The sequence below is a fragment of the Lynx canadensis genome, chromosome A3, assembly GCF_007474595.2.
Source record: "Lynx canadensis isolate LIC74 chromosome A3, mLynCan4.pri.v2, whole genome shotgun sequence".
NCBI classification, from domain to species: Eukaryota; Metazoa; Chordata; class Mammalia; order Carnivora; family Felidae; genus Lynx; species Lynx canadensis.
Genome location: NC_044305.1, coordinates 86,763,704 through 86,784,134, shown reverse-complemented (window position 1 = coordinate 86,784,134; position 20,431 = coordinate 86,763,704). Strand labels below are relative to the sequence as shown.

Sequence of the window (20,431 nt, the reverse complement as noted above, 5' to 3'; positions counted from 1 at the left end):
TACACTCTGTGTGTCTTTTAATTTCCTTTTTCCAAACTACATTATCTCCACAACACCTTAGTGTGTTAAGCCTACTAGGCCTTCAATGAATATGTGTTCATTAGAATTGACCATGTTAGTGACCTTGATATGGGTGTATGGGTGTCATATTTGGAAACTTTCACTGCTGCTGATGAAACCTTGGGAAAGAGTTACTGAAAGAACTCTCAGTGAAGAGACGGTTTGTAAAGGACTTGCAAAGTGGAAGGTGGGTCAAAGGCTTTCTCATTCTGCACTCTTACTCTTTCAAAATAACACTGCCACTGAAACCCCAAAGATTTTTAAAAAGGCCATGGAGGAAACTGTTACCACATATACAAAGAGTAATAATAAGGTGATATAACAAACATTCATTCAAAGGAGTACTGTTCAAGAAGCAGTCTCCCTAGTAGGCTAAACACTGACTAAGGTTTTCTCCTTGACCAAACTCCAGCCAAGCTCCTTCTGAGCAATCTTCTCAACTAGACAGGCCTCAACCTTGGCTTATTAAGACTCGAACAAAACACTAACATTTTCTAACAGCTCAAAGCTATGTCCTTAGGACGACCCTAGCTACCTTTAAACTGTCTGCCTGAGAAAACTCAAGGCTGACAAGACTTTACTGCTTGTTCCAGCCAACACATGAAGATAGAGCCCCTGTCTCATAGCCTCTCGGGAGGGTAGGGGCCCTAACTGAGAAAGTTACCACCCTTTCTCTCAACTTTTGTAATTTTTCACTTCCTGGACTCTACTGTGCCCCTGCTCATCCCCATCCCTATTCTCCCTTCAAAATGCCAGGTTACATCTGTACAAATCAAAGTTGAGTTCAGTTTACTATGGACTCTTCCCTATTGCAATAGTATATTACTGATTAAAAGTAAAACTTTAGTGCTGGCTTTGCTTATTTTTTGACAACACTTAAATCTATAATTCTGCCACCTGCTCCATGTTTTTTTAACTTTTTTGAAACTACCTTGAAAAAATTCATTTTCATACCTTCTTCCTTCCTCACATCTAACTTTTTTCTTATTCTACATAACCTAAATAATATTTACTATCTGTTAGGGAAGACAGGAAATTCAGAAGCAATATAAGGAAAGATCACATATTTGTCAGATGGCAAAAGATAGAATTTGAAAGTTAAAAAAAATAATACATGAGAAAAATAGCTGTCACTAATATGACAGTCAAGATTGTGGTATATATTGCAAACAAAAAGAGCTCTACAAATTGGTAAGAGGTAAACAACTCAATATAAATACAGCCTATATAAATAGGCATTTCACATAAGACAAAGCAAGTGCCAATGATTAAAAAAAAAACAAAACACATGTATGCAAATGTGGAGGTGTGGAGTAAGTGGGAAATCTCTATCTTCCTCTCAATTTTTTTTTTTTTAATGTCCACTTATATTTGAGAGAGAGAGAGAGACCAGAGCATGAGCAGAGGAGGGCAGAGAGAGAGGGAGAGACACAGAATCCGAAGCAGGCTCCAGGCTCTGAGCTGTCAGCACAGAGCTCCACACAGGGTTCAAACCCACACCCGTGAGAATCATAACCGGAGCCACCCCAGGCACCCCCCCAATTTTTTTTAATAAGTTCTTCAAAAAATGAAATACATTGTAAAGAGATACTCAACCTCAGTAGTAGTTTAAAATGCAAATTAAAACCAACATGTACAATTTTTCTATCTATCAGATTAGCAAAAAGTAATAAGACGAATACCGCAATGACAAGGGGAAACAGAGGGAATGGAGGAGATCTCCGGAACTGATCGGGTAAACGTGGGGGCTAGGGGGTGGCAAGAACGAAAAACCGGGGAAAAACAGGAGCGGGGGATATAATAGAGAGAGAGGATGACGAGAGGAGAGGGAGAGAGGAAAAGAGAGAGAGAGAGTAGACGAGAGACAGGGACGAGAGATACGGAGACAGAGAGAGGCAGGAGACAGAGAAGATGAGAGTAGACAGATATAGATATATTATACGTCTATATAGATATATAGATTATAAGATACAATATTATAGATGGACTAGGGTAGGATATACAGGTACATATATAGATTATAACATAAAGATATAATATACATATATATAAATATACCATCTAATTCAAAAATCCCACATTTGGGAAACTATTCTAAAGAAATAAAAGAATCAGTTATAAGGATATAGGTACTAGGATGCTTACTGCAACATTGTAGTAGAAAAATAAGACAAAAGCAGGAGTAACCTATTATATGTATTTTATATATAAATTTATATTTATATAATATATAAATTAACAAATAATATATATTTATATGACATATACAAATATATACTCATATAACACATAATATATAATAATTTAAAACTTACAAAACAACATAATAAATTTTTCATAAAGGTTTTAAAGTTTAAAAGATACTTGTGCTATATCCATACAATGGCATATTATTTGGCCAAAAAACAAATGAAGTATTGATACACGCTACAACTTGTATGAACCGTAAAAAACATTGTGAAAGAAGCCAGTCACGAAGAACCACATGTTGTATGATTCCATTTATATGATATTCCCAGGATAGGCAAATCTGTAGCAATAGATTAGTGAGTAGGAAGTTGGATGGGGTGGGGATAGAGAGTGATAGCTAATTTATAAGAATTTTGTTTTTGGAGTAATGAAAGTGTTCTAAATTGATTATAGTAATGGTTGCACATCTTTGTGAATAAACTAAAACCACTGAACCGTATACTTCAAATGGGTGAATTATATCACAAAAGCTATTTTAAAAATACTACCCACTATTAACTCTTGTCTTATTCATCTTCAAAAGACTAATATTTAATATCTTTGAGTAAAATGAAGAATGTGACACGGATTCGAAAGACAATTCCAAAAATGTAAATCTTAGGGTTGTAGCCTAAAGAAACTATTCTAAAGAGGATACCACGTTTTTGGATGTGTACATTCTCCTATGTTTAAAAATATTTCACAAAATAAACAAATATAAAAATATTTCACATAATTTATAAAATGCAACACGAAATGTTTAATGACTACACTGAACCACATCTCAGAGTCCTAATTTTTCCGCCTCCTTCGAGGAGGACTAAATTTGTATATCTTCAGATTCATTTGGTTTTAGGATTATTTGACCGATTTGCATTAAGTAAATATTTCTTAAGTATTTTCCAAAGTGCATTGAGTATACCAAGGAAATGAAAATATCTGAAAATATTTTCCTGGTTCTCAAAAATTTGGTTAACATCAAGACAAATTATTTATAATGCACATTTAATGAACAATAATTTAATGGAAATAGGAATCCCACTCAACTGTATTGGATGAGAGAAGACAATATCCTTTTTTATAACGATGAAAAATAGCAGACTGTAGACCCTTATTATGATTTTTGAATGAAGAAACATCCTCATGTAGGAACAAATGCTTGCTTGTAGAAAGTTCTAAAATACTTCAGCAAGGTAGCTAACCACCAGCGCCGCTGGTGTAGTGGTATCATGCAAGATTCCCATTCTTGCGACCCGGGTTCGATTCCCGGGCGGCGCAAGCAGCTTTTTGCTATGAGATGATTTGAACACTGTCACTCTTTTCTTCCTCGGGAAACACTTAGAATTTTTAATTTCCAAGAAGATTTCTCTTTCATTATAACTCACTGTTGAAACATTCGAATTTGGAACCGTATGACAAAAAACTACACAAGTCCCGAAATAGTTAATCCTTACGCCTGCGCAGTCTGAGACATCCCTAGTGTCGGCTAGAAGAGCGGCTGCGCAACAAGTGAACCTATGGATTGAGGGAGGTTGAAAGTGCAAGATTATTCTGCGCCTGCGCGGCCCGGGTCACTTCGCTGGCTGCTCCTAAACTCCCGGCTCGCCGCCATCTTGTATCGGGGCTTCATTGTTCGCGTTGCGCCAGGGGGTTTAGTGTAATTGCCGCGGAAGGAGTAGACGGAGTAACCTCCGGTCAGCCGAGAAACCCCGCTATTCCGCAGCCATAGCCGCTCAAAAGATTTGGGAGGTAGTAAAGGGTAGGGAGCTGGACCCGGAGGCGCCGCCGCGACAGCAGCAGCCATGGAGGACGAGATGCCCAAGACTCTGTGAGTCTGGGGCAGCGATGAGGGGGGCGGGATGGTGGTCGTCCCGGAGGGAGGCCTCGGCTCGGCGCGCTCCCCAGCCTATTGTTCTCTGTGGACTCCCAGATATCACGGCTCTTCCCCGTTAGCGCACACCTGGATGCTTAGAGACCCAGCCCCGGGCTGTGAAAGGACAAGGTGGAGGGAGAGGGGCTCAGCCCTCTGAATTAATCGCATCGCCTGAGCTACACCATAGCGTGGCCTTTGGCCCCGCCACGGGCCGTCTGTGGTCGTAGGCCTGGAGAAAAGACTTTTTCATTCAACCTTTTTCAGAACTCCGTGAACCTTTCTCTTTGTCCATGCTTTCCTTCTCTGTTTTTCCCGCTCCCCCCCCCCACCTTCTTCATTAACCTCTTTTGATCTCTATAGCGTGTCTCTTTCATTTCACTTTGATTTCCTCCAGAAACTCTCCTCTTCCTTTCATTTGCTTCTTGTTGATAGCTTTTCTCTTGAGGCTACTTGTGCTCAATTTTTAGCGAGATAAACTTTATTGTTGCAGTTGCCAGTTGGAAAAAGCCAAATAGTTTTCTTTAACCTCTCTTTGGCTTTCCTTTTGTAGTGCCCCTCCCCCGACCATAAAGCCGAAAACCCAACACCATAAGGATTTGGAAACTGCTTTTTTTTGAAATGGAAATCTCACCGGAGGTGTATATAGCTCTCGACTGAGGGGAAATGGATTTAATGCATTTTTATCATCGCTTGCTACTTTGTGATTGACATGTTGGCTGAACAAGCGGGCAAGATTTTTTGAAGCAACAGTTGATAAATACCTTAACAGATTTAGTCACCTCTGAGATTTGTTAGTGTTAAATGATCTCAGCTGGGGATATTTTCTTTGTCACGTTGCTTCCCCCACAGCGTTCTCCTTTGTTTTTCAAAGTATTCTCTGAAGAGGTGATTTTGCCTTTGTTGCTTTTCCCGAAAAGAAGAAAAGGCCTGATGAATTTTTGACCTGGCTTTTTGTTTTTATTTTTAGAATACTGGCGATTTGAGAACTCCATGCGTTTAAAATACAATTTCAGGTTTCTTTCTGAAACTTTGTAGATGTTACAGTTGTGACGAAAGTTGATCGATTATTTTTTCACCACCAAAAGTGTTTCCGTTTTTAATCTGTGAGAACTATAGTTACACTTGTTTTCTTAAGAGATCAGTACACTTTTTGCTAGTTTATCAGGTAATCTGTTACTTTGAATATCTTCTAATATGATGCAAGAATTATTGCAAAAAGCAAGGGTGTCCCTTGTTTTTTGAAAGATTGTAGATTAATATTCCTTAAAAAACTATTAGCCTTCATAGGCTTTATGGGAAACCGTTTTTTCCTCCTGCCTCTTTGCTAGAGTATGATAGCAAGGCAGCATATTGGATTAAGCACTGCTCATCTTTTATAATGTCTTTAAATTTAAGATTCTTACATTATTTTGAATTTTTAATTTCAGAAACTGCCAGAAATATCTGGGAATTAACCTTTTTATTACGTTGATTTGGGAATATCAAATAATGAAGACAACTTCAGCTTTCTCAGGCCAGTCTACAAAAGAAGGTAGTTAAATTGTACTAGTAGGGGACAGGGGACCACCCATTGCAGGAGAAATAATGAAGGAACTTTTATTCAAATACTTACTGAATGCATATGATTGCTAGGTTCTTTGTTAAATGCTTTATATGCTTGTTTAATCTTCATCAGAACTCTGCAGTAAAAAGTCCATTTTTGCAGCTGAGGAAGAGCTCAAGCTTGAAATTTAAGTAACTCACCCAGGGTCATATACCTTTTTGTTCGTCATCCTGCAACTCTACTGTCCTCAACTCTTAACTCTTACTGCTAAATGTGCTTGTATTATTTACTAGAACACTCCATCCAAGAATCTTTTCCCTAAAGTAGTCCATGCTCTAACATTGCCTATTATCTCTTTGGGTTTCTACCTCCTCAACCAAAACTCCCCATTCTTCCAGTAAGACCAGTCTTGATAAACATGAGTAAGTTAGTTAAACGCACAAGTTTTCCCAGCAGTGTTTTTGGTTTTTATATAAAATGTTTGTTTTAATGATCCTGCAAGTCAGGGTCTTTTTAATATGTTCTTAGCACAGTATCTAGTCTGTGGTAAGTGATCACTACATTTGTTTTAAAAGCTGGTATAATTCCAAGCAATGAATCAAGACTTTTCATTCTTGAGGAAAAGGTAGTCTAAATCTCAGTGTCATCTGTGTACCTAAGTGGCTCAGAGGAAATACCTTCATTTTGCCACAGATGAGCGTTCATCATTGTTAACTTATAGATTGCCAGTGTTCAATTTCTTGTCAGCAGTACCTAGGAGACATTGTGAGAAGTGGTTTGATTTGGGGTATATTTTGAAAGTAGAGCAACAGGAATTACCAAGAGACTGGAAGTGGGGTGTGAGAATGAAGTCAAAAATTAGTAGGTTTGTTACAATGTGTAATATCAGTCATCTAAAAAGTTTGGGGGCAGGCTGGGTGGTTCAGTAAGCGTCGTCTTGATTTTGGCTCAGGTCACGATCTCAACAGTTCGTGGGATTGAGCCCCATGTGGGCTCTGCACTGAGAGTGTGGAACCTGCTTGGGATTCTCTCCCTCTCTCTCCCAAAACAAATGAACTTTTAAAAAGTTAATTAAAAATGTTAGTTGTGACCCACCTGGTTGGCTCAGTTAGTTAGAGCATGGTGACTCTGATCTCTGGGTTGTAAATTCCAGCCCCACTGGGGTTGTAGAGATTACTTTAAAATCTTAAAAAATGTTAGTTTGTTTGCAAAATATAAAAATGAGAACAGTCTTGAGAGCATGGAGTCTTAGGATGTCTTGAGACACAGCTTTAGATACATTTATTCAAGCTGGTTTAGGTATATGGTCTTCTGAACTCCCAATGTGAAGGAAGTGCCAGTACTAAGAGGTCAGGTATCAGAAAAGTGACAATTGTAAGTAATAGGTTATGAAGCTGATGTATATGTACAAGCGGTTTGCTGTTCTACATGATTTCATAATTAGTTAAAAGACACACATTTCCTTCTGAATCAGCGTAACTCAGGCCCAAAATGGGATAATTATCTAGCAAATTGGAAATGTTCGGTAGTAATTCTGAGAGCATACAGTTATCTCTCTTGACAGTATTTACAGAGTACTTAAACTGTTCCAGGTAGGGCTCTCAACACTAGATATATACTATGAATAAAAATGAGAATCTCTACTCTTAAGGAATTTGCTATTAGATAAAAACTTATTCATGTTTTTAACTCATTTACAGAAGCATCCTAGCAAATTCTGCACTTCGATACAATGTTTGCATGTCAAACCCAATACAGCATTCTGCTTTGTAAATTTTTACTGTAGGTGAAATTTTCTAGAGCTATACTAATAAAAATGAGTATTTTAAACATTTTGGATTCCAGTTTTATAACTATTTGAACTTTATTATCAGCTTCGAAAATGTATATTAAATTGGTGTGAAATCCTATCCCTGGCAGAACTGTTGAGTGTTAATTGGTAGCATTGATGACTTTTTCCATTGATTCTTCTCGAGTAGTTTTTCATTTTGAAAAACTTAAAACCCACAGAAAAGTAAAAAAAAATACTACGTTGAGGACGTAGGTACCTTTTTTGTGGATTTACCAGTTGCTAATAGCCAAATTTGCCTTATCCAAGTATATTTTTGGATGAACCATTTGAAAAGACTGACATTTCAGGCCTAAATGCTTTGCCATGTATTTCCTAAGAACAAGGACATTGTCTTACATAGCCACAATACAATTTTCATATTAAAGAAACTATTTTGGTACACTATTGTTAGCTAATATATACAGTTCCTATTCATATCTATCCAGTTGCCCCAGGAAGACATTTTTTAGTCCATGGAAGTCTGTTTGCCATAACAGTTCTACACAGGATTGGCACATAATCTCAATGTTGGTATAATAAATATCAACATGGGATACTTCAGTCTACGCTGTTAACGAGAAATCCATGGAACAGCTAAAAAGGGATAGTTTGGGGCGCCTGGGTGGCGCAGTCGGTTAAGCGTCCGACTTCAGCCAGGTCACGATCTCGCGGTCCGTGAGTTCGAGCCCCGCGTCGGGCTCTGGGCTGATGCTCAGAGCCTGGAGCCTGTTTCCGATTCTGTGTCTCCCTCTCTCTCTGCCCCTCCCCCGTTCATGCTCTGTCTCTCTCTGTCCCAAAAATAAATAAACGTTGAAAAAAAAAAAATTTTTAAAGGGATAGTTTAATGTTTAAAAAAAGCATTTGAAAAATAAAAACTTATATAAATGTAAGAAAATTACATTTTTGTTTAGTGGTCTAATAGACATGACAGAGAACCTTGGCTTACTGCTGCTCCGGTATCAATTTTGTATCAGCTGGGATTTTTTTTAATGCAAGGAGCAAAAATTTAAGCAGTAAAAGAATTTATAAAAACAAGCTATTGGATACTCCCACATTTGCAGAAAGGTTATGGAACCTGACTTAGAAAATGTTCAGGAAAGAGAGACTGCTGTCAGGCCACAAACTCTCAGGATGCTACTATCACATCCACTGAGAACCAGATACCACAGCCTCCACTTTCACTGGACATGGGACTCCACTGCTGTTTGCCATCAAAATGGATTTTCTTCAGTCTCTGCTTCTTTGTCTTCTGTTTGTCTATCTTTGTCTTCTGTTCTCAGGACTAGTTACTCTAATCAACCTCGCCTAGATCACATGCAGGGGAGACTACAAAACCATATCAAGACTTTCCGGCTTCTATAGAGAAGTGAGCCTCTGCCATAGAATGAGGATTTCTCTAAAACTAGGAAGCAAGATGTTTGGCAGCGCTCCCCAAAAAATAAGTAACCAACTACACATGTAACTTAAATCTGTGCTGTTAATTGGAAATCCTCTTGGCTTCAGTAACAGAGTAGTATGTGACAAAGTAAGGAACAGCTAAAGAAACTAAATGAGAACGAATTTTGTAAAGTATGGCGTGTTCTACAAAACTATAAGAAACTTGTTTTTCCATTGAAAGTATCATGAGTATAAAAAGGGTCTGCAGATTTTAAATTTGGGCTTTCTGTTTCAGATTAATATTTATTTAGCAAATAGATTTGGAAACATTAAGCTGCTAAAAATTTGAAGTAGGTAGGTATTATTTTAACTTATTGTTAAGAAGCAAAACTAATATGGGTTATTTTTATTTGCATGAGGAAGAAAAATATTTTGCTGTTTGATTTGTTTGATATGAAAATGTTATATTTTATTACAGTTTATTTTATGGTGTTAAAGGTTGAGAGCAAGTTGTTTGTGTAACTTCTCCTAAAAAGCATTTCTCTAAACAGGTGTATGTAAAATTTATATGTAAGAGGCTCCTGGAGCTTACAGTAAGCAGCAGTCCGCATTAAATAAACAATTGTAAAGCAATACAAATCCAGTGCTTTTTAAAGTAGCTTTTTTTTAAAATTACATATCTTCAAAGTAGGTAATATCACTCAGAATATATCTCAGAAAATTGGACAATTTTGGGAAGAGAAGATGATAACATTTTGGTTCCCTAAATACTGCCCGCTTGTCACTAGATTATCTAGCTTTAGGAGAGTAGATGGTAGAATTAAATTTTCGGAAGAGCCATTTTTTTTTTCATTTAGACATATGCAATCCTAAGGTTTTCTATAGCTATGAGTCAGGTGAAAATAGGCATAGAAGAGTTGAAAAGATGGTACAGAGTTCTCACATAACCTTCACCCAGCCTCCTTTAATGTAGAAATCTTACAAAACCATGGTATAGTTATCAAAACTAAGAAGTTGGCATTGGTACAATACTGTTATTAACTACAGGGTTTATTCCAGTTTCCTCAGTTTTCTACTAATGTCCTTTTCTATTCCAGGATCCGATCCAGGATACTACATTGCATATAGTCGTCTCATTTCTTCACTCTCCTTTAATATGTGAGGAGGAGATGTCTTTCATGACTGTGGCATTCTTGAGAGGGTTTCTCCCACTATACAGTGACTACTTTTTTTTTTTTTTTTAAACACTATTCATTAGAATTGAGTCACTAAGACTAGCCTACACTCGAGAAGAGTGAAATTAAGCTTCACTTCATAGAGGGAGATGTGGATATACATTAAGAGAACTGATTCTTTGGTTAGAACCAATCATTAAATATTTCAGAGGAGATACTTTGAGGCTCTACACATATTCTATTTCTACTTAAAATTTTCATCAAGTAAAAGATCCATGGGTGGATCTTGCCAATAGCAGTTATTACTGTAGTGGTTTAGTGGTGATTTCCCTCATTCCTTCTACATTTATTGATTAGAATTCTGCAAGGAAAAAGCTAACCCTCCTCCCCAAATCTAGGTTACAGTTAAGGATTAGTCATTGTATTTGGCTGTCTGTGTCTTTCAAAAAAATTTTTTGTTTTCATTTTATTTATTTGAGAGAGAGAGAGCCAGCATATTCATCAGGGAGAGGGGCAGAGGAAGGAGAGAGAGAATCTTAAGTAGGCTCCATGCTCAGTGTGGAGCCTGACATGGGTTTGATTCCATGACCCTGAGATTATGACCTGAACTGAAATCAAGAGTCCCGACACTCAACTGACTGAGCCATCCAGGTGCCCCTCAAGTTTCTTTTAATCAAGAACAGCCCACTCTTTTTAATTTTTTTAGGACCATTTATTTATATATTTTTTAAGAGTCAGACACTTAACTGAGCCACCCATGCACCCCTAGGACAATTTTTTAAATTATTATCATTGTTTATATTTTGAGAGAGGACACTCGTGTGCACGAGTTGGGGAGGGAAAGAGAGACGGGATCTGAAGCAGGCTGTGTGGCGTTAGGGCACAAGCCATGAGATCTTGACCTGAACCAAAGGTCAGATGCTTAACCAACTGAGCCAAGTGGGCAGGCACCCCAGGACAACGTTTTTTTTTAAAAGAGATCAAACGGGCACCGGGGGACTCAGTGAGTTTAAGTGTCCGACTCTTGATTTTCCACTCAGGTCTCATGTCCGCACAGGTCATGATCCTGGAGTCATGGGATCGAGAGCCCTGCATTGGGCTCAGCACTGAGCATGGATCCTGCTTAAGATTTCTCTCTCTCTCTCTCTCTCCCTTTGCCTCTCCCCCATGCTCATATGCGTGTGGTCTCTCTCTTTCCCTCTCTCTCTCAAATAATAAATAGATCAAACATGCTGTCTTATATAATACTTCATATCTGAATTTGTATAATTGTTTTATATGTCCAATATTCTATAAACTTAGGTCTGAATTTAACCTTGACTAGATTCAAGTTAGTTTATTTGAATACTTCATAGGTGATACTGTGTAATTTATATTGTACAACACAACACAATTTCTCATCCATCCATAAAATGATTTAAAGTTTTGATCACTGGCCCTCAGTGGTGAAACAGCCAAAGCTCTCTCTTAGGGTAGAGTTTTCCCTTTACAATGTTAAGTAATCTGTGTTATAACTTTGGGACCCTGCAAATATCCATTTTCACACCATCCTTTCATGTAATGGTTTGCATCCATTAATGATTCTTGCCTGACTTAATCATTTCAGTAGGGCTTACGCATTGTTTACTAATTTAATTCTCTCTACACTTATTGACCAGCATTTTTCTGTAAATGAGAGTTTCACCCTCATCAACTAGAGCTATTAGATTATACACACTGGAGTTTCTACTCAGGGCAAGATGAATGCTTAATTCCTTCCCTTTAATTACCAATGTTCAGGAAAAGGACCTGATGTAATAGCCTCTGATACTGGAAAAATTGTTGTGGGTATAGATGTTGCTGTTGATTTTTGAGTATCATTACCTGATCTTTAAAATTTTTTTTTTTCAACGTTTATTTATTTTTGGGACAGAGAGAGACAGAGCATGAACGGGGGAGGGGCAGAGAGAGAGGGAGACACAGAATCGGAAACAGGCTCCAGGCTCCGAGCCGTCAGCCCAGAGCCTGACGCGGGGCTCCAACTCGCGGACCGCGACATCGTGACCTGGCTGAAGTCGGACGCTTAACCGACTGCGCCACCCAGGCGCCCCACATTACCTGATCTTTAAATGTTGTTCATTGTTTCTGAGGACTCAGTCCTTCTCCCTTGCCATTTTAACCTATTCCAGTGCTTTTGTGGTAAGCACTAAATACATGTCTATTGAACGAGTAAATGGAAGGAAGGAATTGAATCTATACTTTCTGGCATTGTGGATGTTTATTCTGGGGAGAAAAATGAGCAATTACAGTTGTTGGAGATACTTTCTGATTTCAGAAGTGATAGACCTCCAACTCTTAACATATCTAGAAGTAATCTCATTTCAAAATCCCATTTTTAAAATTTCTTTAAACCCTTTAAGATTATCCCAGTCATGTGGTCCTGTAATACACCATTTACATTAATTACATTTGTTAGTCACCAAGGCATATTATCTGTTAAAAGTCTCCTGGAATCCTCCTCCCTCTATACTTCACTGATTAGTAATATTCATTGGAAGATTTCCCATCCCTTCGTGACCATGTGCAACAGGTGCTAAGTGATTTACCCATGATTTTTTCAAAAATATATTGTGTAAACCAAAGTATTGGATAGTATAAGGGGAATGTGTGAATTAAAAATTGAGGAAATTTTAATGTTCTCAGTAATACTGTAGAAGTAGAACTAACTGCAAAGCTTCCCAAAATCAATTGTATAAATATTCTACACATCTAATAATTCATTTGAGATTTTTTAAAGTGTATCTTCCTAAGGTAAGCCTACAAACTTAGAAACAAAGAACAGGTTTAATTTGCAAAACCTTGACTAAACACACATACATAAGATTCTCCTCTACTAGTGGTGTCAACGTATTTACAAGTAACATGTCATACATCTGCTTTGAAAGAAAATTTGAAGTTCTCACAAACTTAGAATCTCTTCCTAATAGTGTAGTTTAAAGCAGAGATCTACCTATTCCTCAAATTTCTTTTTCAGTAAGCAGCTTTAGAAACCGATGCAAAAGAAGCAAATTTAAAATGGTAAGTTGTTTTTCTTTGTGTTTCAGATATGTCGGCAACCTTTCCAGAGATGTGACAGAAGCTCTAATTCTCCAGCTCTTTAGCCAAATTGGACCTTGTAAAAACTGCAAAATGATTATGGATGTAAGGGTATTTTACTTAGTTAACTCTCTTCTTTTTTATTTTTTTATTTTTATTTTATTTTTTTAATGTATGTTTATTTTTGAGAGACAGAGTATGAGCGAGGGCAGAGAGAGAGGGAGACACATAATCTGAAGCAGGCTCCAGGCTCCGAGCTATCAGAACAGAGCCTAACGTGGGGCTCGAACTCAAGAACAGTGAGATCATGATCTGAGCCAAAGTCGGACGCTCAACCAACTGAGCAACCCAGGCACCCCAGCTTTCTTCTTTTTTAATACATAATTTAAACCCATGACTTCCAGGAATTTTTTTTAAAGAATAGTTTTATTTTTATATTTTTAAATATGCTCTATATCCAACATGGGACTCTTCTCACAACCCCAAGGTCAGGAGTCACATATTCACCCAACTAAGCCAGCCAGGTGCCCCTCCTCCATGAACTTAGTTTATACAAAGGTGCCTGGTTGGCTGAGAAGAACATGCAACTCTTGATCTCAGGGTTGTGAGTTTGAGCCCCACATTGGGTATAGAGATTACTTAAAAAAAAAAATAAACTTAAAAAATAAAACCTGCAAGGTCATTAAAAAAAAAAAATGGGGCACCTGGCTGGCTCAGAAGAGCACAAAACTCTTGGTCTTGGGGTTGTGAGTTCAAGCCCCACATGTGGTGTAGAGATTACTTAAATAAATGAAACTTGGGGCGCCTGGGTGGCGCAGTCGGTTAAGCGTCCGACTTCAGCCAGGTCACGATCTCGCGGTCCGTGAGTTCGAGCCCCGCGTCAGGCTCTGGGCTGATGGCTCGGAGCCTGGAGCCTGTTTCCGATTCTGTGTCTCCCTCTCTCTCTGCCCCTCCCCCCTCATGCTCTGCCTCTCTCTGTCCCAAAAATAAATAAAAACGTTGAAAAAAGAAAAAAAATTTTTTAAATAAATGAAACTTGAGGAAAAAAATTAGGTCATATAGTCTAAATTCCTAGTAACTTTAATATCTTTGAATCAGTCTTAGCTAATGAGTTTAATTTGTTTTACTAATAAATAAAGGAAGAAGAGAATGGAACTAATCATTTCCTGAGCAGATGACAACTATAGTAGGTTCTTGTTTTAATGTGCACTGATGCATCAGCATTGTTTTATATGTGGTGTCATTGGCTAATCTGGAAAATCAGTTATTACAATTACATTGAGAAATTAGGTCAAAAATAATAGGTTGTGAAAGTGGGTTTTTTTGTTTTTTTATGAAAGTGTTTTTAACTTTTAAAATGTCACGATTCAAGCTTTTCTTCTGTGTGGCAGTTCCCATCGATCAGGACCATAATGTATAGAAAAAAACATTGAATTCATTCATCTGTGATTGCTGTTAACCCTGAAGCATTGTATACATAAAAGGCGAGTCTGGGGCACATGGTTGGCTCCATCACTTAAGCATAAAACTTGATTTCAGCTTCAGGTCATGATCCCAGGCTCATGGGATTAAGTCCCACTTTGGGCTCCACGCTCAGTATGGAGCCTGCTTATGATTCTCTCTCTCCTGCCCCTCTCCGCTACTCTCGAGTTCTCTCTCTAAAATTAAAAGAAAAGACTGAATTCCAGTCTATTCACACTGTTGGACAGGTGTTCATATTTATGAATGTTATAGTCTTTGGAATATGAAGGCTGATAGTGTGAATGCTTAGGTTCTTTTTATGTAAGAAATACAGTTTTTTCCTGGGTACAGATTAAGTAAAATGAAGATACTTTTTCATTTGATTACACTTAAATGTAAGCTGTTTTTTCTGATCACATTCTGATGCCTGACAACACTGACCTTTCTAATAGAATTACCATTAAGTGTAGCATTAGTTTGAATTACGCAATTTTTAAAACATTTTTAGGGGCGCCTGGGTGGCGCAGTCGGTTAAGCGTCCGACTTCAGCCAGGTCACGATCTCGCGGTCCGTGAGTTCGAGCCCCGCGTTAGGCTCTGGGCTGATGGTTCAGAGCCTGGAGCCTGTTTCCGATTCTGTGTCTCCCTCTCTCTCTGACCCTCCCCCGTTCATGCTCTGTCTCTCTCTGTCCCAAAAATAAAATAAAAAACGTTGAAAAAAAAAAACATTTTTATATTCTCTGATTTTTTTTTTTTTTAAGTTTTATTTATTTTGAGAGTGAGAGAAATGCGGTGTGGAGGGGCAGAGAGAGGGAGAGAGAGACAGAGAGAGAGAATCCCAAGCAGGCTCAGCCTTGTCAGCACAGAGCCCGATGCAGGGCTCAAACCCACGAACTGTGAGATCATGACCTGAGCCAAAACCAAGAGTCAGACGCTTAACCGGCTGAGCCACCCTGATGTTTTTAAAATAAAATAATGATTGTCTTGTGGTTGCCTCCTTACTCTAATGTTTTTACAAATCCTTGCCAATCATTTGTTTAAAAAATTAATTGTGCTTGAAACAAAATAGTATATTTCTTTAGTGTCATTCTGGTCTTTGAATTAGTTTCCTATTTTAACAATTATACTTAGATTATGGAAATAATTTAAAAATGCACTCTAAAGTCATTTTATATTTTCCAGATAGGTATAAAATAGGGGTGTTTTTCTGCCGCTTTAATTTACAGTAAAGCATCCAAGCTTCACCTATTATCAGACCTCAGATACTTGAAACATCAGAAAAGAAGAGAATTTTTAAAAGACTTCTAAGCAGGCAAAAAATTGTCAAAAAGTCCACATTCTTTTGTTTGTTTGTTTTTAAGTTTATTTATTTTGAGAGAGAGTGAGAAAGAGCAGGGAGAGGCAGAGAGAAGGGGATAGAGTATCCAAAGCAGGTTCCATGCTGGCAGCAGAGAGCTCAATGCAGGGCTCGAACTCCTGAACGGTGAGATCATGACTTGAGCCACAGTTGGACGCTTAACCAACTAAGCCACCCAGACGCCCCCCACCCTTTTTTTTTTCACGGAGGGAGAGCATGCAAGCTGGGGAGAGGGGCAGAGGGAGAGAGAGAGAATCTCAAATAGGCTCCACACTCAGCACAGAGCCCAACTCAAGGCTTGATCCTGCAACCCTGGGATCATGACCTAAGCCAAAAGCAAGTCAGATACTCAACCGACTGAGCCACCCAGGTGCCCCAGAAAGTCCATCCACATTCTAAGATCTAAAAACTTCCTTTACCAGAAAACCTCTTTAGTTTTCAGAGCCAGAAACAGGTTTAAAAAGGTTGGGTGAGATTTTCTACTTAGCAAATTAGAAGCAGTAAGGATATATGTGTGTTTATAGCAATAAAAGGTAACACATAACAGGGAAGGGAGAGAAAAAATCATTAAAAGCCAGCACTGAGAAACCATGAGTCTGGTCAAACTTAACTAATGTCTGTAGCATAAAAAAATAATTATATGATAAGAATTGTGTGTTTAGCTTATATATCCATCCATCCGTAAGTAGGACACTTAATCATTAATACAAAATTCAGTTATATGTAGTAGTATAGTATAACCTGTTGAAGAAGATAATTTGTTTTGTTTTGTTTTAATGTTTATTTTTGAGGGGGTGCCTGGGTGGCTCAGTTGGTTAAGCATCCGATTGACTCAGGTCATGATCTTGCGGTTCATGAATTCGAGCCCCATATTGGGCTCATGCTGACAGCTCAGAGCCTGGAGTCTGCTTCCGATTATGTGTCTCCCTCTCTCTGCTCATCCGCTGCTTGCGTGCTCCCTCTCTGTCTTTTTCAAAATAAATAAACACTAAAAAGAGAAGGTTTATTGGGGGAGGTGTGGGCTCACATTGAGGAGGGACAGAGAAAGAGGCAGAGGATCTGAAGTAGGCTCTGCGCTCAGTGCATAGCTGGATGTGGGGCTCGAACTCACAAACTGAGATCATGATGTGAGCCAAAGTCAGAGGCTTAACCAACTGAGCCACCCAGGTGCCCCAAAGAAGATAATGTTCTATAAAATTACTATATTTCATTTTTTAAGTGTTTACTTCCTTATCTGAAGGTTTACTTATAGAATGGACCCTTCATTCTCCTTGGCCTAATTATTGAGATATACAAAACTTTACGTAATTCCAAGGTAATAAGAGTGTACAACTTAAATTTGACTTTTGTGTTTCTTCAACAGACAGCTGGAAATGATCCATATTGTTTTGTGGAGTTTTATGAGCATCGTCATGCAGCTGCAGCGCTAGCTGCTATGAATGGGCGGAAGATAATGGGTAAGGTAAGCTATCATAATTAAAGAAGGTGACTTGAGGGATGTCTTGGTGGCTCAGTTGAGCGTCTGACTCCTGATTTTGGCTCAGGTCATGATCCCAGGGTTGTGGGGTTGAGCCCTGTGTCCGGCTCCTTACTGAGCATGGAGCCTGCTTGGGATTCTCTCTCTCTGTCTCTCTGTCTCTCTGTCTCTCTGTCTCTCTCTCTGTCTCTCTCTCTCTCTCTGTGTCTCTCTCTCTCTCTCTCTTTCTCTCTCTGCCCTCTCCCCCACTTGTTTTCCCTCCCTCTCTCAAAGTGAATGAATGAATGTGACTTGAAAATTTTTGTTGCATGCACTTTTGTTTATCTTTTGGAAGTGCTATATTCACATTATAGCAAAAGGTCACATTTAATATTTGAAAGATGGGATTAAGCTTTTAGAGGACATGTTTATGTTGGTATTCTTCATGGTGCCTCACACATGGTAAATACTAAAATATTTGTTGAATTACTCAAGCTTGGATGAAACGTCTAGAACTTTGGATAGTAATAGGGAAGAATAAAAGGAAAGAATTTATTGTTACTTTAGATAAGAAAGGTTAGTTGAATGTTAACAGAAGTACGTAAGATTAGGATTTGCCAACATTTGCGCAAGTGTAGGTTAAAAGGTAAGTATTAAAACTGACCAGAACTGGTATCCCCTTGAATGTTCATCTACAACATATACTTTTCTATGTGTTTATAGATATAAATCTTGTTAATAACTGATTTTGAGCTTTATTTTATGGAGTATAAATGTTGAAAATTTTTTTAGGAAGTCAAAGTGAATTGGGCAACAACCCCCAGCAGTCAAAAGAAAGATACAAGCAGTAAGTATATTTTATACTCTTTGAACGTTTGTTTTTATTGTACACAGTAGTTTTATTATAAAGCATATAAACATCATACATGTTTGCAGTAATGTTTTGATCGTTATCCTAAGATATGATTGAATGTGTTTGTGTTAATAAATTTAAGAACAAATCTAATCTTTGTCATCAGGTAGTACCGTTGTCAGCACACAGCGTTCACAAGGTAATTGTATCTTCTTAAACTAAAATGAAATCTCTTGAAAGGGTATTCACTAACCACTTGAAGTTTTTTTGTTTGATACCGGGGGGAGGTGGGAGGGAGGAGGTCATATTTCTGTTTGTCTCTCAGGCAATATTTTTCCCCCTTCTTCCCAGTGTTGACCAAGTGTGGCTTGTCCACTACTTTGGTGCTATTTCAAGCTCTCTGACCCCCTTGGTAGCAGCTGATGCCTTAGAAATACTTTCACCAACTAAAGGGCAAGATACCCTGCTTCCTTGAGGTCATGGTCTGTGCTTCATACCCAGATCTTCTGATTGCTTGAGTTGCTCCTGAAACTGTGTTTCCCAAATGGCAATCCAATATGTTGCTTAAGGCCTGCCAAATGGGGGTACTTTTCTTTCCAAATATACTTTGTCAAAGTTGATGTATGTGTTCCTTTAAAGTGTTGATCCAACTATTTTGTATTTTTAAAATGTTTCCTTTTTGTGAACATTGTCTTTTAAAAAAAAAAAAAAAACTTCACATATGGATCGTTATTTCTCTCCAATGCTTTTTTAATGGTTCTGATATAAAGTGAAGGGATTACTGTTTTCATTCTGTTGCCTTCAGTCTTAGTTCACTTGCACATGATTCACATAAACTGAATGGTGTAATGTCTGGGCAACCAAAACTGTTGGCTTTTGAGAAAACTGTCAAATACTTAACATCAAACTGTTGCAATGCAAGGTATTTCTTTGATTGTTCTTCACAAAATATGGTTAAACCAAGTATATCATGTAGTTAGCTTCAGCAGATTGTCTTACTGAGGCAAATCTAGTCTACGTATCTCACAGTACCACTATTTTATTTTAATTTTAAAACTTTAATGTAGTGGTAAACTGGATAAATGTAAATAATTACTACTAGAATGGTAATTAAGTCATTAATTTTTTGCGAAACTTATACTAGTTTATTGTCTTAGACCAGTGTAGTCATTGGCTGTAAGTAGAAATAGAATTGTCAGTTTCCCAGTTAGATATGTCACAGTCTTTAAGAGAATCTTTCCTATATTATGACCTTGATTCATTATGTGTAAAATTGATAGAATTTGTATAGACATAGGATAGTGTTAAACTTTTCTATAATCCATAAATTAAGATTACTTTATTGAATAAATTTTAATATATTTTAAATTCTAAAATTTTATTTTTCTTTTCACTTCCCCTTCCTTCCCTTTTATAAGATCATTTCCATGTCTTTGTTGGTGATCTCAGTCCTGAAATTACAACTGAAGATATAAAAGCTGCTTTTGCAACCATTTGGAAGAATATCGTAAGTAACAGAAGATAAACTTAAACTGATTTTAATTAGAAACAGTCTTATGTAGAAGTAATTTGAAAATCTGTTATGAATTTTGGACATTAATTTTTAACATTTGAATATAATACATTTCGTTTAGAGACTATTTAAGCAGTTTATAGCCCAAGACTGTTTTCCCATTGATAAATAAATCTTCGGTCTTCAATTATTTTAAAATCCTTTTTTAGTTAGCATGAGCTCTTAAGAGGACAAATTTGCTATTGTCCACATTGTTTCTTTTATATAAGTGTCTTGCTAACTTGGTCATAATCTTTAGTAACCTTGTGCTGTGACTAAGGTATTTGGACCGTTGGGCACTTTTATGATACCATGCATTTGTGTCAATATATTTTAACAAAAAGAAACCTTAACAATTGACCCTAAAAAAGCAGTTGTTAAATGTTAATCCCCAGGTATCTACTCTTTGTGGTTGTTGTTACTGTTATAATAATGCCTTTATGTATTTGTGTAGCACTGTCTTGCTTGCATTTGTTATTAATCATACAGTTTAGGCCCTTTGTAAATAGCTCACTGAAGGTAGTGTTCATCATAAGAGAACTTCAGTATTTGAAAAGCATGCCATAATACAGTAGAATAAGTTGATTACA

General features: G+C 37.6%; 1 protein-coding gene and 1 non-coding gene across 2 annotated transcripts in view; both read left to right on the top strand.

The window, feature by feature from the left end:
• The first annotated feature begins 3,496 nt into the window (after positions 1 to 3,496).
• Positions 3,497 to 3,567, top strand: TRNAG-CCC. Its single transcript has one exon. It is a non-coding gene; the product is annotated as a tRNA-Gly (tRNA).
• Positions 3,568 to 3,874: 307 nt separating this feature from the next.
• The window catches only part of TIA1 (TIA1 cytotoxic granule associated RNA binding protein), a 33,502-nt gene continuing 16,945 nt past the window's right edge, over positions 3,875 to 20,431 (top strand). Inside the window, 7 exon segments of the mRNA XM_030310780.1 lie at positions 3,875 to 4,117; positions 13,172 to 13,268; positions 17,344 to 17,442; positions 18,229 to 18,283; positions 18,456 to 18,488; positions 19,708 to 19,778; positions 19,780 to 19,796. Of these exon segments, the coding sequence (XP_030166640.1) occupies positions 4,092 to 4,117; positions 13,172 to 13,268; positions 17,344 to 17,442; positions 18,229 to 18,283; positions 18,456 to 18,488; positions 19,708 to 19,778; positions 19,780 to 19,796 (398 nt within the window). The 5' untranslated portion in view covers positions 3,875 to 4,091.